The sequence below is a fragment of the Silurus meridionalis genome, chromosome 29 (assembly GCF_014805685.1).
Source record: "Silurus meridionalis isolate SWU-2019-XX chromosome 29, ASM1480568v1, whole genome shotgun sequence".
Classification (NCBI taxonomy): Eukaryota; Metazoa; Chordata; class Actinopteri; order Siluriformes; family Siluridae; genus Silurus; species Silurus meridionalis.
This window is the reverse complement of record NC_060912.1, coordinates 12,571,158-12,596,157: the sequence shown is the minus strand read 5'-3', so window position 1 is coordinate 12,596,157 and position 25,000 is coordinate 12,571,158. Positions and strand designations below refer to the sequence as shown.

General features: G+C 41.3%; 4 protein-coding genes across 11 annotated transcripts in view; 2 read left to right on the top strand and 2 right to left on the bottom strand.

Annotated features, from left to right (window-relative positions):
* Window positions 1–2,762, bottom strand: part of kcnj4 (potassium inwardly rectifying channel subfamily J member 4) — a 9,155-nt gene extending 6,393 nt beyond the window's left edge. The window contains exon 1 of the mRNA XM_046844477.1: window positions 2,581–2,762. The gene's annotated coding sequence lies outside the window, so the exon portion shown is untranslated. The remainder of the gene's footprint in view (window positions 1–2,580) is intronic.
* A 210-nt stretch (window positions 2,763–2,972) lies between these two features.
* Window positions 2,973–25,000, top strand: part of kdelr3 (KDEL endoplasmic reticulum protein retention receptor 3) — a 30,588-nt gene continuing 8,560 nt past the window's right edge. Inside the window, exons 1-6 of one of the 3 annotated variants that reach the window (XM_046844484.1) lie at window positions 2,973–3,003; window positions 7,365–7,573; window positions 9,147–9,247; window positions 9,366–9,524; window positions 10,183–10,435; window positions 10,554–11,607. In XM_046844484.1, coding sequence (XP_046700440.1) covers window positions 7,483–7,573; window positions 9,147–9,247; window positions 9,366–9,524; window positions 10,183–10,435; window positions 10,554–10,597 — 648 coding nt within the window. In that variant the 5' untranslated portion in view covers window positions 2,973–3,003; window positions 7,365–7,482 and the 3' untranslated portion in view covers window positions 10,598–11,607. Of the gene's footprint in view, window positions 3,004–7,094; window positions 7,574–9,146; window positions 9,248–9,365; window positions 9,525–10,182; window positions 10,436–10,553; window positions 11,608–25,000 lie in introns of those variants that run through there. The other 2 variants (XR_006925005.1, XM_046844483.1) reach the window with 2 other exon arrangements.
* On the bottom strand, window positions 12,710–14,340 carry LOC124382272 (GTPase IMAP family member 9-like). Its single transcript, XM_046844482.1, has 2 exons — window positions 14,261–14,340; window positions 12,710–13,737 (listed from the first exon to the last, which is right to left on the bottom strand). The coding sequence occupies exons 1-2, from the start codon at window positions 14,292–14,294 to the stop codon at window positions 12,833–12,835; spliced, it is 939 nt and encodes a 312-aa protein (XP_046700438.1). The 5' UTR covers window positions 14,295–14,340; the 3' UTR covers window positions 12,710–12,832.
* Window positions 18,805–25,000, top strand: part of LOC124382265 (meiosis inhibitor protein 1-like) — an 18,676-nt gene continuing 12,480 nt past the window's right edge. For 5 of the 6 annotated variants that reach the window (XR_006925004.1, XM_046844472.1, XM_046844471.1 and 2 more), the window contains exons 1-2: window positions 18,805–18,882; window positions 23,327–23,544. Coding sequence is in view for 5 of the 6 variants with exons in the window: in XM_046844472.1 (XP_046700428.1) it covers window positions 23,335–23,544 (210 nt within the window). In the remaining variant the exon portion in view is untranslated. The remainder of the gene's footprint in view (window positions 18,883–23,326; window positions 23,545–25,000) is intronic. The other variant, XM_046844474.1, reaches the window with a different exon arrangement.

The following is a 25,000-nucleotide window of genomic DNA, read 5'->3' as shown; positions in this document are numbered from 1 at the left end:
GAAGTGTGGAACTACAACCATGTTCCTCTAATGATATCATACACAGAGCTGAGACACAGCAGACCCTGACCCTGAGAGTGTGAATCTTTATTGACATTAGTGTGTGTGTGGCACTGCAGCTGCTCAGAGGCATCAGTAAGGAGTGTAAAGAGTTTATTGAGACACAGTTCTTTCTGTTTGAGTTGTAAATGTCCACTCTCCGCTCTGTTACACTAATGTGACCTTGCAGCAGAGTCGCTGATCGAACGCTCGACCAGTTAAAGTACAGAGAGGAACTGAACACAGCGTCAAGATAATTAGGACTGACAACATCTCTCTCTCTCTCTCTCTCTCTCTCTCTCTCTCGCGCTCTGTCTCATGTTTCTGCAGAGTAGGATGTTTTGAATGAGAACACAGACAGACAGTGTGACATCATCCACAGATTATATGAAGACTGGTTTATTCACTGTGTATTCCAGCTGAGCTCAGGGTGTGTAGATGAGGAGAAGATGTAGACAACAGAAACACAGATATACGTCTCTCTCTGGTACATACCAGAAGAAGAATAAGGGGCTACAGAGCTGCAGTACAGAGACCCACCTTCTCATCTGGGAAGGAACACAAATCCCTATTTTCCCAGGAGTTGGACTCGCTGGAGTTTAATGATAGTTTTAATGAAAAAATGGCTTCTGTGTTTTTCAGAAATAAACTGAATCTGGATTCAATAAATGACCAAACGAGATGAACCAAATGAAGTCAATTAGTGTGTTTCATTTTTTAATAAATCTATACTGAGTGCTCTCTGTCTCGCCCTCACACACACACACACACACACACACACACACACACACACACACACAGAGCACTTATCCAAACCACTCACAGAAGGACAACAACATAATTTTTAAAATGACAGAAAATGAGGAAACTTGAGCACCTGATCCAGACTTGAGGTAAGTTTCCACTGCAGGAAGCTGTTTACTCACACCAGCGTACTTACTGGATGATGCTTCAGAGTCTTCTGGGAAATACGAGCTACTGGGGCATTTAAGAATTTTTTTATTTTCCAGAAAATCCATTTTTTCTACCATATTATTGTGTTTCTGAACATTCAGAAATTTCATGAAAAAGAGTTACAGAATACAGAACTATACTCCATACACACCAGATATCACTGATTCAGTTTTAGAACAGGTTTTTAAAGTTAACTGTAATGTGGTACAATAAAAACTAACAGCAAAAACGTGTCCTGAGTTCTCATTCTTGAAGGTTCTCAGAAGGTTTATGAGTCTAAGCAGAAACCCATCTTCTGCCAATCCCCACCATCACTCAAGCATTATGCTGGTCTCCCACTCTGAGAGAATTCCAACATATCCCAAGACATCCCATTTATTGGTAAAGAAGTCCTTTTAGAGACTCATCATGAAGTCTCAGAACCCTCTGGCAGATGGACCAACACTACAGATTAACTGATCAACTTAAAATCAATTCTCAGACAGTTGGTAAAACCTAGAGGAGAAGACCAGACCTTAAATCATACAGCAGAGACCATGGTGGGTTTATATAAACAGAGAAATCCAAAAGATCATGGCTGGTTATGTCTGTATATCAAAATGAAGCAGAAAGTTCATGTTTTGGATTTAATGAGAAAATGTTGTCATTGTTGTGTAGCTTTGACTCTCAAATCTGTGGAAGTCCTGCTGCATTCTCTAATTTACTTATACTCATCTGAGAGTATGAACATGATACCTTCCAAAAGTTGAGGTTCCTCAGACACCAGATAATTAATCCAAAGCCATTAAAAAAAACTTCTCTATCTGAGAAACTTGAAGGTTATTGGTTTTCCATTAGCAGTTACCCTGGCATTTACACTGTGCTAGTTTCTCACTAATTCTCAAATGAGAAGTTACTTTCTGAAGTCAAACTTCACTGTAATCAGTACCAGTCTAGTGAAAGACCTTCATTACTAAGATCTCACCTTCTGGATAAATGTCTGGTTCACCTCATCCACTGTACAAGCCCAAGGCCAGGTTACAGCACATCATCCGATCAGCCAAGTGATAATCAGCTGTAACCTGGCCACCTTATCTCCAGGATCTTCATGTCTACAGGACCTTCACATCTACAGGACCTTCACATGTACAGGACCAGGAAACTCTTTTTCACCCACATTTGGAAGCTGTTTTCTTTCTAATCATCAATTTGGGGAAATTACAGTAGAATAGCAAAATACAGAATCTCAGGATGATTGGTTTTAATCAAAACCTGATATCAGAACATAAAGATCTGAAAACTGTTCAGGAGCCGCAATAATTACAGACTGATCTTTTACTCATAATGAAGGAAATCATTTTATACTTCATACAGTTGCTTCATAAACCACCATCTGTCTATTCCATCTCAAAAATAAATGTGTGTGTGGTATAATTCTGTCTTTGTGTAAAAACTTGACACAACAATTTGTCCCTAACGAACACTTTAAAGTCATTCTGGTGTTAATTGAGACGTTACTGAGACACACACACACACACACACACACACACACACACAAAACGCACACACGCACACATCAGGGTGCAGTATGAAGTGAGTCAATCTTACCTGAAGAGTGTTTCTCCTTGGAATAAGATCTTCGGGTGGAACTAATTAATGATGAAAAACTGATGAGAAACAACAAATATATTCATTTGTTGCTTTTTCAGTAATCCGTCTGTCTCTGAACTGAACTCTGTACCGCAGTAATCTCCACACACACACACACACACACACACACACACACCAGCACACACTCTCTCTCCACACACACACACACACACACACACACACACACACACCAGCACACACACTCTCCTCCACACACACACACACACACACACACACACACACACACACACACACACACACACACTCTCTCTCTCTCTCTCTCTCTCTCTCTCTCTCTCTCTCTCTCTCTCTCTCTCTCTCTCTCTCTCTCTCTCTCTCTCTCACACACACACACACACACACACACACACACACACACACTCACACACCAGCACTCTCTCTCTCTCTCTCTCTCCCACACAGTGTGTGTGTGTGTGTGTGTGTGTGTGTGTGTGTGTGTGTGTGTGTGTGACTCTTTGTCGTGTTCTCTCTTGCCGTAGGGACCCAACTATAACGGGTATGTTTATGTAACTCTGTCCTCTATACAGTGGATCTCTCCCTCACACACACATACACACACACACACACACACACACACACACAGAGATATATGTGTCGTCACTTTCTGCTCTTATGTCAGTTCCTGAAGCTCTGATGACTTTATTAGAAGTTTCCTGTCTGTATGAAGTGATGAGCGAATGGACACATGCAGCTGTAAATCTTTACTCAACCTGATCCAGGGCTTTCATACAACCAACCAAAGGTTGCTATGGAAATGAAAAAATGTGTGTTTGTGTGTGTGTATGTGTGTGTGTGTGTGTGTGTGTGTGTGTGTGTGTGTTAGAGAAAGAGAGAACGAGGGTAAATTATATGGTAGAGCATCTCCTGCTCAGCACTCAGTGGGCAGGTGGGAGTGAAAACCACATATATGACAAAAGTGAAAGCCACTGCAGTAATGTGTAGGAGAAGAGAGAGAGAGAGAGAGAGAGAGAGAGAGAGAGAGAGAGAGAGAGAGAGAGAAATAAGATAAGATAAACCTTTATTCGTCCCACAGTGGGGAAATTTCTATGTTACAGCAGCAAAACCAAAGAAATAAAAATAAATGCAAATATATAAAAAAGAATATAAACATACTATAATAACAGTATAAACACAGTACAATGTATAAATACAAATAGGGGAAGAAGAAAAAATAGAGAGAGAAATAGAGAGAGTGGCGAGAAGGGGGTAGAGGGAGAAAAACACCACACTGCCTCAAACACCTTCACGTACCCCACACTCTTCTACACATTCAAATCAACCAAGAACCCCCCTTCACGCCTGCACTCCAGGAGGGGAACCTCCACACCCGTTGAGGTCAGGAGCAATGTCCAGCTGGGAAAAGGGAACCTCCTCTGCAGGACCGCTCTTGACGATTTTATAGTCCTATAGCTGAACACGCTCCTCTGCTGTTTGTGTGGACCTCCAAAAGTTTAGGAGCTGGTTGGCGATGTGCAGGGACTGGAGTCCCATACGTGCAGCCAGGTCCTCCCTTCGTCACAGGTCTGTCCCTGTGATGTTCACTAGCTCCTGGAGTGTGACGATCTTTTAGGAGATCAGAGCTCTGGACAGTGTGGGGGTGGTCGCATCAGAGATGTCCAGCCAACTCCTGTAGACCAGGGGCTCCTCCAGCAGCCAGTGTAGTGTTCCACAGCTCTTATTTCATTTTCTAAACAAAGTCCAAAATTTAAAAAATCCACGGTAAAAGACTGGTAATCCAGACACATCCAGCATGTGTGTGTCCATTAAAAACAAAGTTCTGCCCAGTCCCAATCCTCCTACCATGTGCAAGAGTTCACTGGCTGCTGTTCTCCACACCAGGTTCCTGGGCCCGGTTAAGAGTTTCTGGATAAACTGGAGGCGAAAAGCTGCAGTTCTGCTGGTGAGATGAATGCTGCCAGGTTGTTGATCACCAGCGTTCGCCCCCTTTAGGACAACTTTGGAACCAGTCACGTCCACCTGTTCAGTCTGCCCTCAATGTGCTCTTCCCAGTTTTTATTTAAAAAACTCATGACTCCCCAGGTAGACACCCAAGTATTTAAAACCACCTCTTTTCCACACCAGGCCTCCTGGGAGTGTCAGCTTCCCACCTCTCCACCTCTCCACCTCTCCACTCCCCAACTAAAACTGCTTCACTCTTTCCCCAGTTTACTTTTGCTGAAGATAAAAACTCAGTGTACTTTTAAACCTTGATTAAAATCAGACTGGGATCCCAGCATTAAATCCAGGTCTTCTGCATACGCTGACAGGTAAAGTGAAGTATTAGAGTGTGGAATATTAAAACCAGAAAGACGATTTCTTGGGGTTTGATTGCTAGAGTGTACAGCATTCCTGACAGTGTCGTATCCCTCTGTAGACTCTAAAAGGAGCACATAAACCACCATTAACCTTCAGTACACTCTCAATTTCACTGTACAACACCTTGACCATGGCCATGAAACCAAACAAAAAAGAACTTAGAAGGAGCATCCATCTCAGTTGTGCTTTTAAAGCGTGAGTGGACCAGCGCCCCCTGTGCTGTGATGTCTAACAGGTCATTCATTTAGGCTTTTTTACTTTTGAAGATTTCAATATGTCCTCGATTTCCGGTGGCCTCCAAACGCTGGAGTTCCACTATTTCTATCTCCAGGGCTTTCAGGGATCTAACAATGTCCCTTGTGATGTTGAGAGTGTACTGTTGGCAAAATACGTTGATTTGTGTTTTTGTAAAATCCCACCGCAGTTGAAGTGAGCTTCTCAGATTTACAACAATTCCATAAATATGTAAAAGACTCTCTAAAATTAGCGTCTTTTAAAAGTGTAGTGTTAAAATGCCAGGAGGCTCTCAGGTTTAATGTTCTCTTTGGTGATAGTACACTGTACCATGCTATGGTCAGAGATATCTACTGGAACAATAAAACACTGTAAAAGGTGTCAGCTGATGTTTAAGACCATAAAAGTGATCCGGTCCTGCCAGGGAGAGCATGGTATCCATGGCATGGCCCCATGTGTACTGTCTCTTGTTAAAAGTTCTCCATATGTCACTTAACTTGTGGGCCTCCATCATCTCCCTCAGACGCTTACGGGAAGCTACATTAGGTTCTACATGGTTCTGATCTAAATTACAGTTAGTACAGTTAAAATCTCCACCCAGAATCAGAATCTCTGCAGTGTTGCAGTCTGAGATCACACTGCTCGATGTGTCTAAAAAACATCCTCTCCACCGCAATGGTGTGAGCGTACACACAGATACAGACGAAAATCTCATCTCTCAAAAGCCTCCCATTTAAAATCTCTTCAACTGCGTAAGAACACAATAAAACTGCGAGCAAAGAGAGAGGCCACTCCACCACTAAGCGATGTGTGTGTGTGTGTGTGTGTGTGTGTGTGTGTGTGTGTGTGTTTGTGTGTGTGTGTGTGTGTGTCAGGACAGATTTCTACGTGCACACTGTCCCGCTGGAGTACAGAAGGAGGTCAATCACAGCTGATGGAGGCTGTATCTGAGTGCTTTCAGGTGATTTATCATTTGTTTATTTGACTTAAGATTATTACTTAGAAGATTATTTGACTTTACTTCATTTCTAATCTTCCAAATCATACAGTTTACAGTAAAACTATGTCTCCCTCTTCTGGTCAGGACAGGAAATTACTTTTATTGTCTGTTCTTGAGTTACAGTCGTCTTACTAAAGGCCTCCTGTGTTTTTTTCTGCCCAAGTCTTCACATGAGGGAGGAACCTGGAGAAGAACCAGGAAACAGAACCCATTCCTCTTGTAGGTAGTCCTCCATTTCTCTTCTACCATTTCTGGTCTGGATCATGATCAGTATTTCTTCTCATGTTTTTGTTCTCTCCTGAATTACAAATGTTTAACAGAGCTGGGGAAGAACTGCATCATGAACATAAACAGACGGGTTGGTTCTTCTGTTTACATGCAGTTTATTCACCAATGTTCTCCCATGTGCACCAAATACACAAATGTAGAATAATGTGTGTGTGTGTGTGTGTGTGTGTGTGTGTGTGTGTGTGAGGGAAGAGAGACCCAGATGATCTACTTGGCCGTCCTCCCTGTAGGTTTTTGCGATCCAAGGTGGAAGCTGTGCCTCCCTCAGCTTTCTCAGGAGGTAGAGATGCTGCTGGGCTTTCCTTGTTATGGAGCAGGTGTTGAGGGACCAGGTGAGGTTCTCTAGGTGAACGCCAAGGAATCTGTTGCTCTCCATGATCTCCACAGAGGAGTCGTTGATGTTCAGTGGGAAGTGATCACTATATGTCCACCTGAAGTCAACAACCATCTCTTTAGTTTTGTCTATGTTCAGAGACGGGTTGTTCTACACCAGGCTGTGTGTGTGTGTGTGTGTGTGTGTGTGTGTGTGAGAGAGAGAGAGAGAGAGAGAGAGAGAGACTCTAACACACACTCAACCCTGTGTAAATGGTGTTCTGTCCCTTTAATGCACGTGGTTCTCTTTTGTTTTTTCATGCTCGATGTAGGAATTCCTACGTGCGCGTGAGGGCGGGGTTTCCGTCAGCCACGTAAACACCGACTTCACGCGCAGAGACAGAGAGCGAGCGCTCGTGCACAGCACACCATTAGTGTCGTGTGATTACCGGATCAATAAGAACCTTAGTGACAGCACGCGCATCGGTGCTCACAGACACAGCGGGACAGTGTGCACGCGGAAATCTGTTCTCTCTCTCTCACACACACACACACACACACACACACACACACTCCGCGCGGACCAGCTCGGACCTCCTGCACGGTGTCGGTATTTCATTATCTTCATACTCGGTTTGTGTTGTGATTTTTTTTTCCATTTCCGGTTCTGTTTATTAACGCGCGCGAGGATGAACGTGTTTCGCCTGGCCGGTGACGTGTCGCATCTGTTGGCCATCATCATCCTCTTCATGAAGATCTGGAGGACCAAGTCCTGCGCAGGTACCTGACACGTCACACCTCTCTCTCTCTCTCTCTCTCTCTCTCTCTCTCTCTCTCTCTCTCTCTCTCTCTCTCTCTCTCTCTTTCACACACACACACACAATTTAAACACACTCTTACAGGAGATTTAATAGGCCGCGTCCTGAACACTCGACATGTAAGTGCACTACTTTATCATTGAACACTATATAGTGTGTGTGCACTATGAGTTCAGTGGAGGATAAGACACATGTCCACTTCATACGTGTGAAAGAAACAACCCATACACCATATGTAGTGGTTATGCAGTCTGTATAGTGCACTGTGTAGTGGTAGTGTACACTGTATAGTGTAGTGTACACTGTGTAGTGGTAGTGTACACTGTGTAGTGGTAGTGTACACTGTGTAGTGTAGTGTACACTGTATAGTGTAGTGTACACTGTATAGTGTAGTGTACACTGTGTAGTGGTAGTGTACAATGTGTAATGGTAGTGTAGTGGTAGTGTACCCTGTAGTGGTAGTGTACATTGTGTAGTGGTATTGTAGTAGTAGTGTACCCTGTAGTGGTAGTGTACACTGTGTAGTGATAGTGTAGTGGTAGTGTACATTGTAGTAGTAGTGTGGTGGTAGTGTACACTGTGTGGTGGTAGTGTACACTGTGTGGTGGTAGTCTACACTGTGTGGTGGTAGTGTACACTGTGTAGTGGCAGTCGTAGTGTACACTGTGTAGTGGCAGTGGTAGTGTACATTGTAGAGGTAGTGTACACTGTAGTGGTAGTGTACACTGTCTAGTGGTTGTGTACACTGTAGTGGTAGTGTACACTGTAGTTGTAGTGTACACTGTGTAGTGGTTGTGTACACTGTGTAGTGGTTGTGTACACTGTGTAGTGGTAGTGTACACTGTAGTGGTTGTGTACACTGTGTAGTGGTAGTGTACACTGTGCAGTGGTAGTGTACACTGTGTAGTGGTTGTGTACACCGTGTAGTGGTTGTGTACACCGTGTAGTGGTTGTGTACACTGTAGTGGTAGTGTACACCATGTAGTGGTAGTGTACACTGTGTAGTGGTAGTGTACACTGTGTAGTGGTTGTGTACACTGTAGTGGTAGTGTACACTGTAGTGGTAGTGTACACTGTAGTGTAGTGTACACTGTGTGGTAGTGTACACTGTAGTGGTAGTGTACACTGTGTAGTGGTAGTGTACACTGTGTAGTGGTGTGTACACTGTGTAGTGGTAGTGTACACTGTAGTGGTAGTGCACACTGTAGTGGTAGTGTACACTGTAGTGGTTGTGTACACTGTAGTGGTAGTGTACACTGTAGTGGTAGTGTACACTGTAGTGGTTGTGTACACCGTGTAGTGGTAGTGTACACCGTAGTGGTAGTGTACACTGTGTAGTGGTAGTGTACTTTAAAGGCTGTGTTCTATAAGAGGTATGTAATAGTGCACTGTATTTAATAGTGAATAATGTGATATTCAGCTCTCTGTATAAGGTATAAAATGACTTCCACACTGTGTAATGCACTATACATCTGACAGAGACGTGTGTGTGTGTGTGTGTGTGTGTGTGTGTGTGTGTGTGTGTGTGTGTGTAGGTATCTCAGGAAAGTCCCAGGTGCTCTTCGCGTTGGTCTTCACCACCAGATATCTGGACCTGTTCACCGTCTTTATCTCTCCATACAACGCTATCATGAAGGTAACTCTCTCTCTCTCACACACACACACACACACACACACACACACACACACACACACACACAGAGGAATATAAAGGCATATTTGTATATCCCCCACCTCTTTCCCTCTCCCCCCAGGTGGTGTTTCTGGTGCTAGCCTACGCCACGGTGTATCTGATCTACATGCGCTTCAGGAACACGTACGACAGTAAGAACGACTCGTTCCGTGTGGAGTTCCTGTTAGTTCCTGTTGCTGGTCTCTCCTTCCTCGAGAACTATGCCTTCACCCCACTGGAGGTACACACACACACACACACACACACACACACACAGTGGAGAGACTGTGAGGATGTGTGTGTAAAGGAGGGTGTGTCAGCAGAGTCAACACTGTGTGTGTGTGTGAGAGTGTGAAAGTACACTTATTGTGTTTCCTGAGTACACACAGTCTTTCCTCTCTGTTTGTTTAAGACAGCAGGATAAACATGCAGGTTAATTCAACAACTATCGCAGGTAGCCGCTATTTTTAAACTGTTGTAGCGATGTCATTTAGCGCCGCCCCCTCTGACTGCCACACACACACTTAGTGTACACTAGACAGCAATTCAGGTGTGTTACAGTGACGCAGCGCTGTGTGTGTGTGTGTGTGTGTGTGTAGTCCCATGTTAGTCCCAGTTCCCAAATCTGAACAATATTTTCCACTCTGATGCACATGAATGGAAGAAAAGCTGGTTGGGAGAGTTGTTGAGATGTTCAGGAGAACGTAGTGGAGATGTTGTGGCTGGTGTGTCTCTGCAGCCTGTTTCTGAACTAACACACACACACACACACACACACACACACACACACACACACACACACACCACGAAGGCCACACCCACATGAGACACCAGTGGACTGTTACCAGACATCCAGATGGACCATCATCTTCATACCGCTTTATTTATTTCTGTTGTAGATCCTGTGGACGTTCTCCATCTACCTGGAGTCGGTGGCCATCTTGCCCCAGCTCTTCATGATCACGAAGACGGGCGAGGCAGAGTCCATCACTACACACTACCTGTTCTTCTTAGGGCTGTACCGCACCCTCTACCTGGCCAACTGGGTCTGGCGCTACCACACAGAGGGCTTCTTCGACCAGATTGCTGTCGTCTCCGGAGTGGTCCAGACCATCTTCTACTGCGACTTCTTCTACCTCTACTTTACCCGGGGTATGTACATAACCTCTCTCTCTCTCTCTCTCACACACACACACACACACACACACACACACACACACACACACACCAGTGTTCTACTGTTTTATAATATAATGTGTCTCTCTCTCAGTGATAAAAGGAAGTGGGAAGATGTCTCTGCCGATGCCCATCTGAAGACCAGCTGCAGCTCCGCCCCCATGTGTTTTTCCTGCATCAGCGTTTCTCCACCAACTTCAACTCATCTGATAGTTTAAAGGAAATACAGTAACTTTTTATAGAAACTACAAACCCCAGCTGTGCAGCTCAGCCGCCATGTTGGAGGAAAAACACACACACACACACACACACACACACACACACACACACACACACGTGCCTTAATGTACAGAGTAATGATTTCATACTAAAACGCCTTACTGATACTCCTGAAGCAAACAGCACACATGCTAATGTCTTCCTCCACCACCCTGTCCCTGTGCGTGTGTGCGTGCGTGCGTGTGTGCGCGTGAGAGCATGTGCGTGTGTGTGCGTGTGCGCGCGTGTGGGTGGGTGTGTGCGCGTGAGAGCATGTGCGTGTGTGTGTGTATTGTCCTGTGAGTGCCAAGAAGGGATCAACTCTACATTTCCCTCTACAGATGTAATGAGTGGCTGAGCAGATGTTTTCAGTCCGTCAGGATCAGATGCTGATGTGATGGAAAAAGTCTGATCTGTACTCAGTTCTGTAGCAGGTCCCGGACCCACCTCAGCTCATAGGGTTTGATTATTGTAGCACTGATGTCTGTCACCTGGTTAGAAAATCTGATCTGATCTGATCCGGTACTGATTCAGAGTGTGAGCTCAGCGTCTGGACTAATCAGAGCGTTACATTTCAGAACCTGCATTCTACTCTGGATCTCTCTCACTGATCAGTTTACTGTAATCCAAAGGATCGTAACTGATCAAATACAGAGCAGGTGGGGCACTCGGACTGTTTACTGTGTGTGTGTGTGTGTGTGTGTGTGTGTGTGTGTGTGTGTGTGTGTGTGTGTGTTCTACAAATTTGAGTGTGTAAAGGAGTGTAAACACACAGTCTCCCTCCCAAAGACTTCATCGGCAGTGTTTTTTCTAATGAGTGCTTGTTTTTCATTTCTGAGTGTGTTTTGTAAAATATGTATGGTCAATAAACGATAGACTGATAGACTGGGTGGGTGAAGGCGTGTGACGTGTTTCTGTGCTGTGTGTGTGTGTGTGTGTGTGCAGTATGAGAAAGTAAAGTCACTGAGGATCTGAAGCAGAAGGAAAGACAGTGGTTTGTTTATTTGTATGATTTCAGTGATGAAAATGAAATAAATGGTGTAAATGACAGTGTTCACACACTCTACACTTCCTCTACTGTACTCTATTCATTATCACATGTGTATAATAATGAGTGTGTGTTAGTGCATGCTGCTCTATATGACCTTCAGCACAGGAGTCCTCTATCTGCTCCACCTGGTGTGACCTGACAGCAGCTGCACCCCTACACACACACACGAGCGAGGTCTGAGGTGTGGACTGCTGCAGGAGTGCTAATCAATAATGAGTGATGGTGTGTGTGTGGTGGTGTGTGGTGATTGTGTGTGTGTCGGTGTGTGGTGATGGTGGGTGATGGGTGATTGTGTCGGGGTGTGGTAATGGTGGGTGCTTGTGTGTGTGTTGATGTGTGGTGATGGTGTGTGTGTGTGTATGTGTGTGGTGATGTGTGTGTGTGTGTGTCGATGTGTGGTGATTGTGTGTGGCGGTGTGTGGTGATGGTGTGTGTGTGTGGCGGTGTGTGGTGATGGTATGTGTGTGTGTATGGTGTGTGTGTGTCGATGGTGTGTGTGTGTGGCGGTGTGTGGTGATGGTGTGTGTGGCGGTGTGGTGATGGTGTGTGTGTGTGTGTGTGTGTGGTGATGGTGTGTGTGGTGATGTTGATGGTGTGTGTGTGGCGGTGTGTGGTGTGTGGTGATGGTGTGTGTGTGGCAGTGTGTGGTGATGTGTGTGTGTGGTGATGGTGTGTGTGTGGCGTGTGTGGTGATGTGTGTGTGTGTGGTGATTGTGTGTGTGGCGTGTGTGGTGATGGTGTGTGTGGTGGTGTGTGTGTGTGATGGTGTGTGGTCATGGTGTGTGTGTGATGGTGTGTGTGTGTGTGTGTGTGTGTGTGTGGTGATGTGTGTGTGGCGTGTGTGTGTGTGTGTGATGGTGTGTGTGTGTGTGTGGCGGTGTGTGGTGATGGTGTGTGTGTGTGGTGATGGTGGTGTGTGTGTGGTGGTGTATGTGTGTGTGGTGATGGTGTGTGTGTGGTGATGGTGTGTGGTCATGGTGTGTGTGTGTGGTGATGGTGTGTGTGTGGCGGTGTGTGGTGATGGTGTATGTGTGTGTGGTGATGGTGATGGTGATGGTGTGTGTTCACTGCAGCAGGGTTTTCCGGTGTTTGTACAGCACTTTAGTTCCCTCCCTCACAGCCCCACCCACCATTTTGGCAGCTGATGTCACAGAAAGGGGCGTGGACACCAAAGCCGCCGCCGCCCTCTGCACCACTTTGCATTTTTTTACTTTGCCTTTGCCTTTTTCTTGAACCCCAGAGCTCTCCAGCGCCCCCTTCCCCATGGCGGTCACCAACTCGCACCAGAACTCCCGCTCGGCTTTCATTCTCCTCTCTTTCTCATCCTCTCTCTCTTTCTCCTGCACCTGCTCCTTTTCTTCTACGATTCTTTGCTCACAGACATACCAGTTCCCATCATTCTTCTTCACCATCTTCTGGATCTTCTTTACAAGCATGCTGGCCTGTGCCTGATCGTTGTCGATTGTGTTGTCCAGCGTGTGAATCCTGCCATCACATGACCGCATGAACTCGCACAGTTCCTTGCTCTCCTGTAGAAAGTTCTCAACTGCTTTGTCCTGCAGCTGGTCAGCGTGTGTGAGGACCAGGACGGTGTGTCTGAGTGCTGCTGAACCCAGTGCTGTCCCAATCCACTCAAGACTCATGAGCTCCTCTGGCGTTAACCTTCCCGCTTTCACGACCAACAGGAGCGCGTGAGGTCCAGGAGCGGCGAGATCCACCATGCCACGTGCCACCTCTGCACACACCTCCTCCGAAGACAAGCAGGTGTGGAAAAAACCTGGAGTGTCAATCACCTGCAGGCTCCACCCATCAACCTTACCACGGGCCTGTACACAATGCTGAGTGATAGACACAGGAGAGACATCAGTCTGAAACACACGACTCCCCAAGAGGCTGTTTCCTGTGGAGCTTTTCCCAGAACCGGTCCGGCCCAAGAGCACAATCCGCAGATCTGCAACACACACGCTGTCTGAGGACACACACACACACACACACACACACACACACACACACACACACACAGGAGGAGGATGATGATGATGAACACCATACCATTCTTCCCTCCATTCTTCCCTCCATTCTTTCCTCAATTCTTCCCTCCATTCTTTCCTCCATTCTTCCCTCCATTCTTCACTCCATTCTTTCCTCCATTCTTCCCTCCATTATTTCCTCTATTCTTTTCTCCATTTGTTTTTATGCAGAAAAATTGAATAATAATAATAGTGTGAATTGCTAAACCTTGTGTTTAATCTCTCATAAATATAATAAATATTACATTTTCTTTTGTTAAAACTATCAAATCTTCAAATTTAGGGAACGGAAATATCATTATGCTGTACTGACATACGCAGGAGCATCACATCGCACGTGGATTTATTTTCTGCGCATGCGCTGTAGAGCGATACCGCATCCACACACACACACTGTGTTATGATGTAATAAGCACACAGTGTCTCTCTCTCACACACACACACACACACACACACACTCACCTTCGGACGCTGCGGCACGTTCCGGCGATGCCATGGTGTGATGTCACGCGCGGACCGGAGCACTACACAGTAAACTCGCGCACGCGCTGACGTCTCTAACCAAGTGACGTCATCCCCGGCGTAATTACAAAAAGTGACCTATAATAGATTAAGAGCGAGTTTTAAAACTTCAGTTCTATCTCGAGTCTATAATCTGCATACTACATTTCATAGAAAAATATTCAACTCTGTAATCATGCCAAAGTTTGAAACATGGAAGGAGAGATCAGATAATATTATATATTAGTATGGAGGTGTTTCTCCTGCTGAAGATGAACCAAATCTTTGTGTGATTCCACTCCCTGTCCCTCCAAACAAACCTCCTGCTCTAAAGGAAGGAAAAAGTTCAGGTGCTGATTCTGCTGTCACTTCCACTCTCTTTATTATTTAATACTCCTATTAATTAATACTAATAAAATAGAAGGACTAAAGCAAACGTGCAGAAGTACAAGATTTGAAGAAGAATGTGAAAGATGTATATTTAGGCTTAAAGCTGAAGAGCGTCTCATGGGGCCTGTGAAAGCCGCATTTGAGATTTGGAGAGATTGTCTCGTAGATAGAACTTGAGATTGTTCTGAGTGTAACAATGAAGACATCAGATCTACAGTCATTCGTATTTACAATGAGACCTTCCCTGATGCCAAAAGGAAATTCCCAGATGTTGTTGCCTGGGAAAAAGGGGAGACAATACAAGACCTCGCACCATCATCATGAGGTTTAGCTCACGGGTTCTTCACGATACTTTGTGGAAAGCTGCCAAATAAAAAATCCCAATTTCTTACAGATAATAACTTGTGCTTTGCAGAGGCTCTGATTTCATCAGACCGAGAAAGATGGAAGCCTTTGTGGCCAAGAGTAAAAGAAACAAGGGCTGCTGGGTAAAAGGCCTATTATATTGGTTAGGGTTAGGGTCGAGGTTTCTTTGTGAACTTTATCAACCGTGTCTGGTATGATGCTCGTTTTCCTAAAACACTCATTATCACAGCACTAGTCATCATGGCCTTTTACTACAGCAGACTTTTATTTATAGATGTATTTCATTTGGACTTATTATAGTCGTCTGAGCCCTGTTTCTTTCATCTTTATCCAATAGTCAGGTTTGACTTTATGCCTTTTACTGTGTTTTTTTAATGGTTGTTTATTGTTGTTCATTTAACAATGTCTTTTTTTTCATTTCTGCTAATACCAGGGGACTAAGAAACAATGTTAAACCTAAAGCCATTTGTTTTGTTTGTTAAAAAGCACGGGTTAAACATTTGCTTTTTTCAAGAAATAAACTCCACGCTAGGTGATGCTGAACTCTGGAGGTCCCAGTGGTGACATATAGATGTCTCTTGGCACAGGACGATCAGCAGGTGTCGCTGTTCTGAAGAATAACTTTACTGGTGAGATATTAATTCTATTAGTGATGTTAAGGGTCAGACCACCTCCATTCTGTTAAATATATGTGGGTACAGCTCATCTAAAAAACACTTCTTTGTTGATTGCAATAAAAGAAAATATGCAACGATTCTTAGAAAATTTCCACATGCCAAACTTATTTTAGGTGGGGATTTTAATATGGCATTGAATAACAATTTGGATAGATTTCCTCCTAGAACTGGTTTTACACATCCTACAATAAATGCTTTTATGACACAATTAAGTGTTGTTGATATTTGGAGAGAAACATATCCACGGCAGAGATGCTACACCTGGAGCAACAAGAACCTCTCCAAGCAGTCCTGGCTTATCTCTCAAAGCCTAGCAAAGAACATCTGTTACAGAACATAGAGCTTTCTCTCTTCAGGTTAATCCTACAGCATGCCTCAAATGCAGCTCAGCTCCCTCTTACTGGAAATTAAATAATTCTCTTCTCATGTGTGAAATTGTTAAAACGAATATGAAATTATTAATAGCGCAGTATTGGAGGAAAGTGTCAGTGTTGGATTCATACTGTGGTCAATGGGAGATGCTGAAATTTTAAATAGGAAAGTATTAGTATTTATCTAAACTTAAAAACACAGAAGAAAATAGGGTGGTGTCCCAAATTGCAGCTTTTACTTTTAAGTCACCAGAGATAGAGTTATATTTATATTTATAGAGCACAAGGTGCTTATATAAGGTCTAAATGAATAGAGGAGGGAGAATGTAATCATTATAGTTTTTTTAGATTAGACAAGATTTGTTCTAAATATTCATTAATTGAATCTTAAAATGTCAATGAGATCATCACTCACAAGAGCGTGAGAGAGATTGCACGTTTCTGTGCTGATTTTTACAGTAAACTTAACCAATGCAATTATTCAGAAGAGGCATCCTGTGCATTTCTAGAATCTAATAATCATTTCAAAATTATTTCAAGAGATGACAGAGAATTTGTGATAGTGAAATGACCTTATTAGAGATAAATAATTATTTTACAGAATTCAAAAACAATAAATCTCCTGGACCGGATAGGTACAGAATTTTATCTTTTTTTTTTATCATTTTATCAACCCTAACCCTAACCCTAACCCTTTTTACTTAGTCTTTAATGGAAGCATTCAGAATAAAGCCCTCCCTCCAAACTCTCACTCAAACTTTAGTCTTCTTTAATTTCAAAATCCTCAAACAAATTTATGTTTAATTGAAATTGTCATCCTATATCTTTACTTAATAATGATTACAAATGTTTAGCTCTCTGTTCTAAATTCTATAAGAGATGAGACCCAATCTGGCTTTATGACTAAGAGGCACATTGTTTATAATATTAGGCTGGTTATTGATCTATTAGATTAATCAGAATTGATACAAGAGTAGAGAATGATGAAGCTTCATTCTGTTTTTCGATTTCTATAAGGCTTTTGACTCTTTGGAGCACAAATTTATTATTAAATAATTAAATCGAATTGGTTTTGGAGAAAGAATTTTCAAAGTTATTTAAACCCTTTACAATAATGGAACTTGTTCAATCAATAAAAAAATGGCACCTATCCTAGATTTAGTTTATCTAGAGAAGTTCAACAAGGATTTCCAATTTCTCCTTATTTATTCCTGCTCTCTGTGCAGTTACTGTCGACATTTATAAGTGAAAAGTGCATTCAGGGAATTTGTATAGATAAATCATCATTAGTTGGTTGGGAGATGAAGATGACTCCACATCTCAGGGAGTTTTTTTCTTCACCACAGTCTCCACTGGCTCGTTCATCAGGGACAAACTTACACTTATAAAGAACTTATTTATTCTTATCACCACATTATCTGTGTAAAGCTGCTTGAGACACTGTTCATTATTAAAAGCTCAATACAAATAAAAATGAATTGAATTGAATAGAATTGAATAGATGACGTCACCTTAATTTTATGAGATGTTTCCCAAATCCCATGAGCAGTTAATCACATAAAGTTGTTTTCTGCAGCTTCAATCTTCACCTAAACATATGTGAATTAATGCCCATTTAAGATTGCACACTTGATTTATGAAGTTACATATTGAAAAATCTAAATAATAGGTGTATCCTGAATTGTGAACCTATGAAAGTAAAGGAGTAACTAATAAAGTCAGGGAAATTTCATTTCAACTTCTGCTGAGATTTGATCACGTTAAAGCATATTTAAAGAGATTCAGACACAAGCTGTTCTTTTTGTGGTTCCTCTAATGAATCTGCTCTTCATATTGTCTGGGAATTTCCTCATACTCAATTATTTTGGATTGAATTTTCTAAGTTTATAACCTGTAACTTGCTTTTTCTTCAAATTTGATAAGCACCTTATTATTAATCTTTAATTATTGCTTTCCAAATTGCATATTCATCATATCAGATATATTACCATATTCAAGTCCGGCGAATATCCGGTTCATTCTAATAGAAGCTGAAAGCTGAAAGAGAGTAAACCCTGTGCTTGGATTTTTTTATTCAGTAATTTACTTGTTACTGGGGATTTGCTTTATTTGTTTGTTTGTTTATCTTATTATTTATGTGTATTTTATTTATATTATGATTTGACTTGTTTTTCCCCAGGTGTACTTTCTTTTCTTCCCCACACTTGTCCTATATGTATGTATACTGTATGTGTATATCTGTTTCTGTGTGTGTATGTATATATGTGAAATAAAAATAAATAAAGACCTATAATAGAGTCTATACAGTACTGTACATAAACCCCCAGAGTGTGTGTGTGTGTGTGTGTGTGTGTGTGTGTGTGTGTGTGTGTAATAATGTGATTTAAAAACATTATATACATTATAAAATACCAGTGCTTACAATAAAATAACAATTATATAATATAAATAAAAAATAAATAATGAATTAGACCATGCAAAACCTAATAATAATAATAATAATAATAATAATAATAATAATAAGAGGAAGAAGAAGAAAAAGAAGAAGAATGATGATGATGATAATGATGATGATGATGAAGGCCGGTTACACTCCATCACACCATGGTGACACTACCAACACTGTGGGCGGGGAAGTGGGTGGAGTCAGAGTCAGGTTTTGTCTCGAGTGGAACCGTGATTACAGATAAATCTGCTGAGGATCATCTAGAGGAAGGACAAGGCTGTTTAATACACTTATACAGACCAGGACACGTGTAGCGGATTAGCTAATTTTGAGGTATAGGGTGTAAAATGTTATCTAACTCTGAGGTAAAATGTGTAAAATGTTAGCTAACTCTGAGGTAAAATGTGTAGAATGTTAGCTAACTCTGAGGTAAAATGTGTATAATGTTAGCTAACTCTGAGGTAAAATGTGTAGAATGTTATCTAACTCTGAGGTAAAATGTGTAAAATGTTAGCTAACTCTGAGGTAAAATGTGTAGAATGTTATCTAACTCTGAGGTAAAAGGTGTATAATGTTAGCTAACTCTGAGGTAAAATGTGTAGAATGTTATCTAACTCTGAGGTAAAAGGTGTATAATGTTAGCTAACTCTGAGGTAAAATGTGTAGAATGTTATCCAACTCTGAGGTAAAATGTGTACAATGTTAGCTAACTCTGAGGTAAAATGTGTAAAATGTTAGCTAACTCTGAGGTAAAATGTGTAGAATGTTAGCGAACTCTGAGGTAAAATGTGTAGAATGTTAGCTAACTCTGAGGTAAAATGTAGAATGTTAGCTAACTGAGGTAAAATGTGTAGAATGTTAGCTAACTCTGAGGTAAAATGTGTAGAATGTTAGCTAACTCTGAGGTAAAATGTAGAATGTTAGCTAACTCTGAGGTAAAATGTAGAATGTTATCTAACTCTGAGGTAAAATGTGTACAATGTTAGCTAACTCTGAGGTAAAATGTGTAGAATGTTAGCTAACTCTGAGGTAAAAGGTGTATAATGTTAGCTAACTGAGGTAAAAGGTGTATAATGTTAGCTAACTCTGAGGTAAAAGGTGTATAATGTTAGCTAACTCTGAGGTAAAATGTAGAATGTTAGCTAACTCTGAGGTAAAAGGTGTATAATGTTAGCTAACTCTGAGGTAAAATGTGTAGAATGTTAGCTAACTCTGAGGTAAAAGGTGTAGAATGTTAGCTAACTCTGAGGTCAAATGTGTAGAATGTTATCTAACTCTGAGGTAAAAGGTGTAGAATGTTATCTAACTCTGAGGTAAAATGTGTAGAATGTTATCTAACTCTGAGGTAAAAGGTGTATAATGTTAGCTAACTCTGAGGTAAAAGGTGTAGAATGTTAGCTAACTCTGAGGTAAAATGTGTAGAATGTTAGCTAACTCTGAGGTAAAAGGTGTAGAATGTTAGCTAACTCTGAGGTAAAAGGTGTATAATGTTAGCTAACTCTGATGTAAAAGGTGTATAATGTTAGCTAACTCTGAGGTAAAAGATGTAGAATGTTAGCTAACTCTGAGGTAAAATGTGTAAAATGTTAGCTAACTCTGAGGTAAAATGTGTAGAATGTTATCTAACTCTGAGGTAAAATGTGTAAAATGTTAGCTAACTCTGAGGTAAAATGTGTAGAATGTTATCTAACTCTGAGGTAAAAGGTGTATAATGTTAGCTAACTCTGAGGTAAAATGTGTAGAATGTTATCCAACTCTGAGGTAAAATGTGTATAATGTTAGCTAACTCTGAGGTAAAATGTGTAGAATGTTATCCAACTCTGAGGTAAAATGTGTACAATGTTAGCTAACTCTGAGGTAAAATGTGTAAAATGTTAGCTAACTCTGAGGTAAAATGTGTAGAATGTTAGCTAACTCTGAGGTAAAATGTGTAGAATGTTAGCTAACTCTGAGGTAAAATGTGTAGAATGTTAGCTAACTCTGAGGTAAAATGTGTAGAATGTTAGCTAACTCTGAGGTAAAATGTAGAATGTTAGCGAACTCTGAGGTAAAATGTGTAGAATGTTATCTAACTCTGAGGTAAAATGTGTACAATGTTAGCTAACTGAGGTAAAATGTGTAGAATGTTAGTTAACTCTGAGGTAAAAGGTGTATAATGTTAGCTAACTGAGGTAAAAGGTGTATAATGTTAGCTAACTCTGAGGTAAAAGGTGTATAATGTTAGCTTACTCTGAGGTAAAATGTGTAGAATGTTAGCTAACTCTGAGGTAAAAGGTGTATAATGTTAGCTAACTCAGAGGTAAAATGTGTAGAATGTTAGCTAACTCTGAGGTAAAAGGTGTAGAATGTTAGCTAACTCTGAGGTCAAATGTGTAGAATGTTATCTAACTCTGAGGTAAAAGGTGTAGAATGTTATCTAACTCTGAGGTAAAATGTGTAGAATGTTATCTAACTCTGAGGTAAAAGGTGTATAATGATAGCTAACTCTGAGGTAAAAGGTGTATAATGTTAGCTAACTCTGAGGTAAAATGTGTAGAATGTTAGCTAACTCTGAGGTAAAAGGTGTAGAATGTTAGCTAACTCTGAGGTAAAAGGTGTATAATGTTAGCTAACTCTGATGTAAGGTGTATAATGTTAGCTAACTCTGAGGTAAAAGGTGTATAATGTTAGCTAACTCAGAGGTAAAATGTGTAGAATGTTAGCTAACTCTGAGGTAAAAGGTGTAGAATGTTAGCTAACTCTGAGGTCAAATGTGTAGAATGTTATCTAACTCAGAGGTAAAATGTGTAGAATGTTAGCTAACTCTGAGGTAAAAGGTGTATAATGTTAGCTAACTCTGATGTAAAAGGTGTATAATGTTAGCTAACTCTGAGGTAAAAGATGTAGAATGTTAGCTAACTCTGAGGTAAAATGTGTATAATGTTAGCTAACTCTGATGTAAAAGGTGTATAATGTTAGCTAACTCTGATGTAAAAGGTGTATAATGTTAGATAACTCTGAGGTAAAAGTTGTAGATTTTACTAACTAATAATTGATCTATATGTGGTGTGTAGTGTAGTTTGTTGTGTGGTGTGTAGCATAGTGTGAGGTGTGTAGTGTATTATAGTGTGCTGTGTGGATTGTAGTGTTTGGTGTGTAGTCTGATGTGTGTATTGTAGTGTAAGTTGTGTAGTGTGTATTGTAGTATGAGGTGTGTAGTGAAGTGTGAGGTGTGTTGTATGTATTTTAGTATGAGGTGTGTAGTGTGAAGTGTGTATTGTATTGTGTAGTGTTTGTACTGTAGGGTGAGGTTTGTAGTGTGTATTGTATTGTAGTGTGAGGGTGTAGTGTGTATTGTATTGTGTATTGTGTATTGTGTAGTCTAGTGGAAGGTGTAGTGTGTATTGTATTGTGTAGTGTTTGTACTGTAGTGTAAGGTTTGTAGTGTGTATTGTATTGTGTAGTGTGAGGTGTAGTGTGTATTGTATTGTGTATTGTGTAGTGTAGTGGGAGGTGTGTAGTGTTTGTACTGTAGTGTGAGGTGTGTAGTGTGTATTGTATTGTGTAGTGTTTGTACTGTAGTGTAAGGTTTGTAGTGTGTATTGTATTGTGTAGTGTGAGGGTGTAGTGTGTATTGTATTGTGTATTGTGTAGTCTAGTGGAAGGTGTGTAGTGTGTATTGTAGTGTGTAGTGTGTATGTATTGTGTAGTGTTTGTACTGTAGTGTAAGGTTTGTAGTGTGTATTGTATTGTGTAGTGTGAGGGTGTAGTGTGTATTGTACTGTGTATTGTGTAGTCTAGTGGAAGGTGTAGTGTGTATTGTGTATTGTAGTGTGTAGTGTGTATTGTATTGTGTAGTGTTTGTACTGTAGTGTAAGGTTTGTAGTGTGTATTGTATTGTGTAGTGTGAGTGGTGTAGTGTGTATTGTATTGTGTATTGTGTAGTGTAGTGGGAGGTGTGTAGTGTGTATTGTATTGTGTAGTGTTTGTACTGTAGTGTGAAGTTTATAGTGTGTATTGTATTGTGTAGTGTGTATTGTATTGTAGTGTGAGGTGTGTAGTGTGTATTGTATTGTGTAGTGTTTGTACTGTAGTGTAAGGTTTGTAGTGTGTATTGTATTGTATTGTAGTGTGAGGGGTGTAATGTGTATTGTATTGTGTAGTGTGAGTGGTGTAGTGTGTATTGTATTGTGTGTATTGTGTAGTGTAGTGGAGGTGTGTAGTGTATATTGTATTGTGTAGTGTGTATTGTATTGTGTAGTGTTTGTACTGTAGTGTGAAGTTTGTAGTGTGTATTGTATTGTGTAGTGTGAGGGTGTAGTGTTTGTACTGTAGTGTGAGGTGTGTAGTGTGTATTGTATTGTGTAGTGTTTGTACTGTAGTGTAAGGTTTGTAGTGTATTGTGTAGTGTGAGGGGTGTAATGTGTATTGTATTGTGTAGTGTGAGTGGTGTAGTGTGTATTGTATTGTATTGTAGTGTAGTGTGTAGTGTATATTGTATTGTGTAGTGTATTGTATTGTGTAGTGTTTGTACTGTAGTGTGAAGTTTGTAGTGTGTATTGTATTGTGTAGTGTGAGTGGTGTGTGTATTGTATTGTATTGTGTATTGTGTAGTGTAGTGGAGGTGTGTAGTGTGTATTGTATTGTGTAGTGTTTGTACTGTAGTGTGAAGTTTGTAGTATGTATTGTATTGTGTAGTGTGAGTGGTGTGGTGTATTGTATTGTGTATTGTGTAGTGTAGTGGGGGGGGGGTGTAGTGACTATGATGTGTTAATTGTATGAGTGTTTATTTGAACAGGAAGTTAAATGGCGGCTGTAGATGTGATCTATGAGACGATTCACCACAGACATGACCCACGCTGGTGTGTGCGAGTGGGACATGGAGCTGATGCAGGACACGATGCAGGACACGATGCAGGACACGATGCAGGACATGAGCCAGGATACGGTGTGAGCTCCAGTGTCAGTGTGTGTGTTGCGTGTGTGGTGGAGATGATGGAGAGCCAGCAAGTATCTGTAATTATCCTCTATTTTATTCATTTTATTCCTTTAATCACTACTGCTGTGTACAGATTCTGTATTTATACAGTTTATTATATAATATGTTAAATAGAATATATTTACTCTTTAGTAGTAAATAGTATATGATATGATGTGATATTATATTTAAACAATAACTAGAATGTGACACGTCCTGAAAAAAATGTAAATGGTGCTTGACAGTGCAAAACCTTTGACCGGGCGACACCGGGTGTGCATTGTTTTTTGCAAGTAATTGCAGGTGCAATTACCAGATCAGTGTCAGGTGTAATTACCAGATCAGTGTCAGGTGTAATTACCAGATCAGTGTCAGGTGTAATTACCAGATCAGGGTCAGGTGTAATTACCAGATCAGTGTCAGGTGTAAATACCAGATCAGGGTCAGGTGTAATTACCAGATCAGTGTCAGGTGTAATTACCAGATCAGGGTCAGGTGTAATTACCAGATCAGTGTCAGGTGTAATTACCAGATCAGGGTCAGGTGTAATTACCAGATCAGTGTCAGGTGTAATTACCAGATCAGGGTCAGGTGTAATTACCAGATCAGTGTCAGGTGTAATTACCAGATCAGGGTCAGGTGTAATTACCAGATCAGGGTCAGGTGTAATTACCAGATCAGTGTCAGGTGTAATTACCAGATCAGTGTCAGGTGTAATTACCAGATCAAGGTCAGGTGTAATTACCAGATCAGTGTCAGGTGTAATTACCAGATCAGTGTCAGGTGTAATTACCAGATCAGGGTCAGGTGTAATTACCAGATCAGTGTCAGGTGTAATTACCCGATCAGGGTGGGTCAGGTGTAATTACCAGATCAGGGTCAGGTGTAATTACCAGATCAGTGTCAGGTGTAATTACCAGATCAGTGTCAGGTGTAATTACCAGATCAGTGTCAGGTGTAATTACCAGATCAGGTCAGTGTAATTACCAGATCAGGTCAGGTGTAATTACCAGATCAGTGTCAGGTGTAATTACCAGATCAGTGTCAGGTTTAATTACCAGATCAAGGTCAGGTGTAATTACCAGATCAGTGTCAGGTGTAATTACCAGATCAGTGTCAGGTGTAATTACCAGATCAGGGTCAGGTGTAATTACCAGATCAGTGTCAGGTGTAATTACCCGATCAGGGTGGGTCAGGTGTAATTACCAGATCAGGGTCAGGTGTAATTACCAGATCAGTGTCAGGTGTAATTACCAGATCAGTGTCAGGTGTAATTACCAGATCAGTGTCAGGTGTAATTACCAGATCAAGGTCAGGTGTAATTACCAGATCAGTGTCAGGTGTAATTACCAGATCAGTGTCAGGTGTAATTACCAGATCAGTGTCAGGTGTAATTACCAGATCAGTGCAAGGTGTAATTACCAGATCAGGGTCAGGTGTAATTACCAGATCAGTGTCTGGTGTAATTACCAAATCAGTGTAAGGTGCAATTAC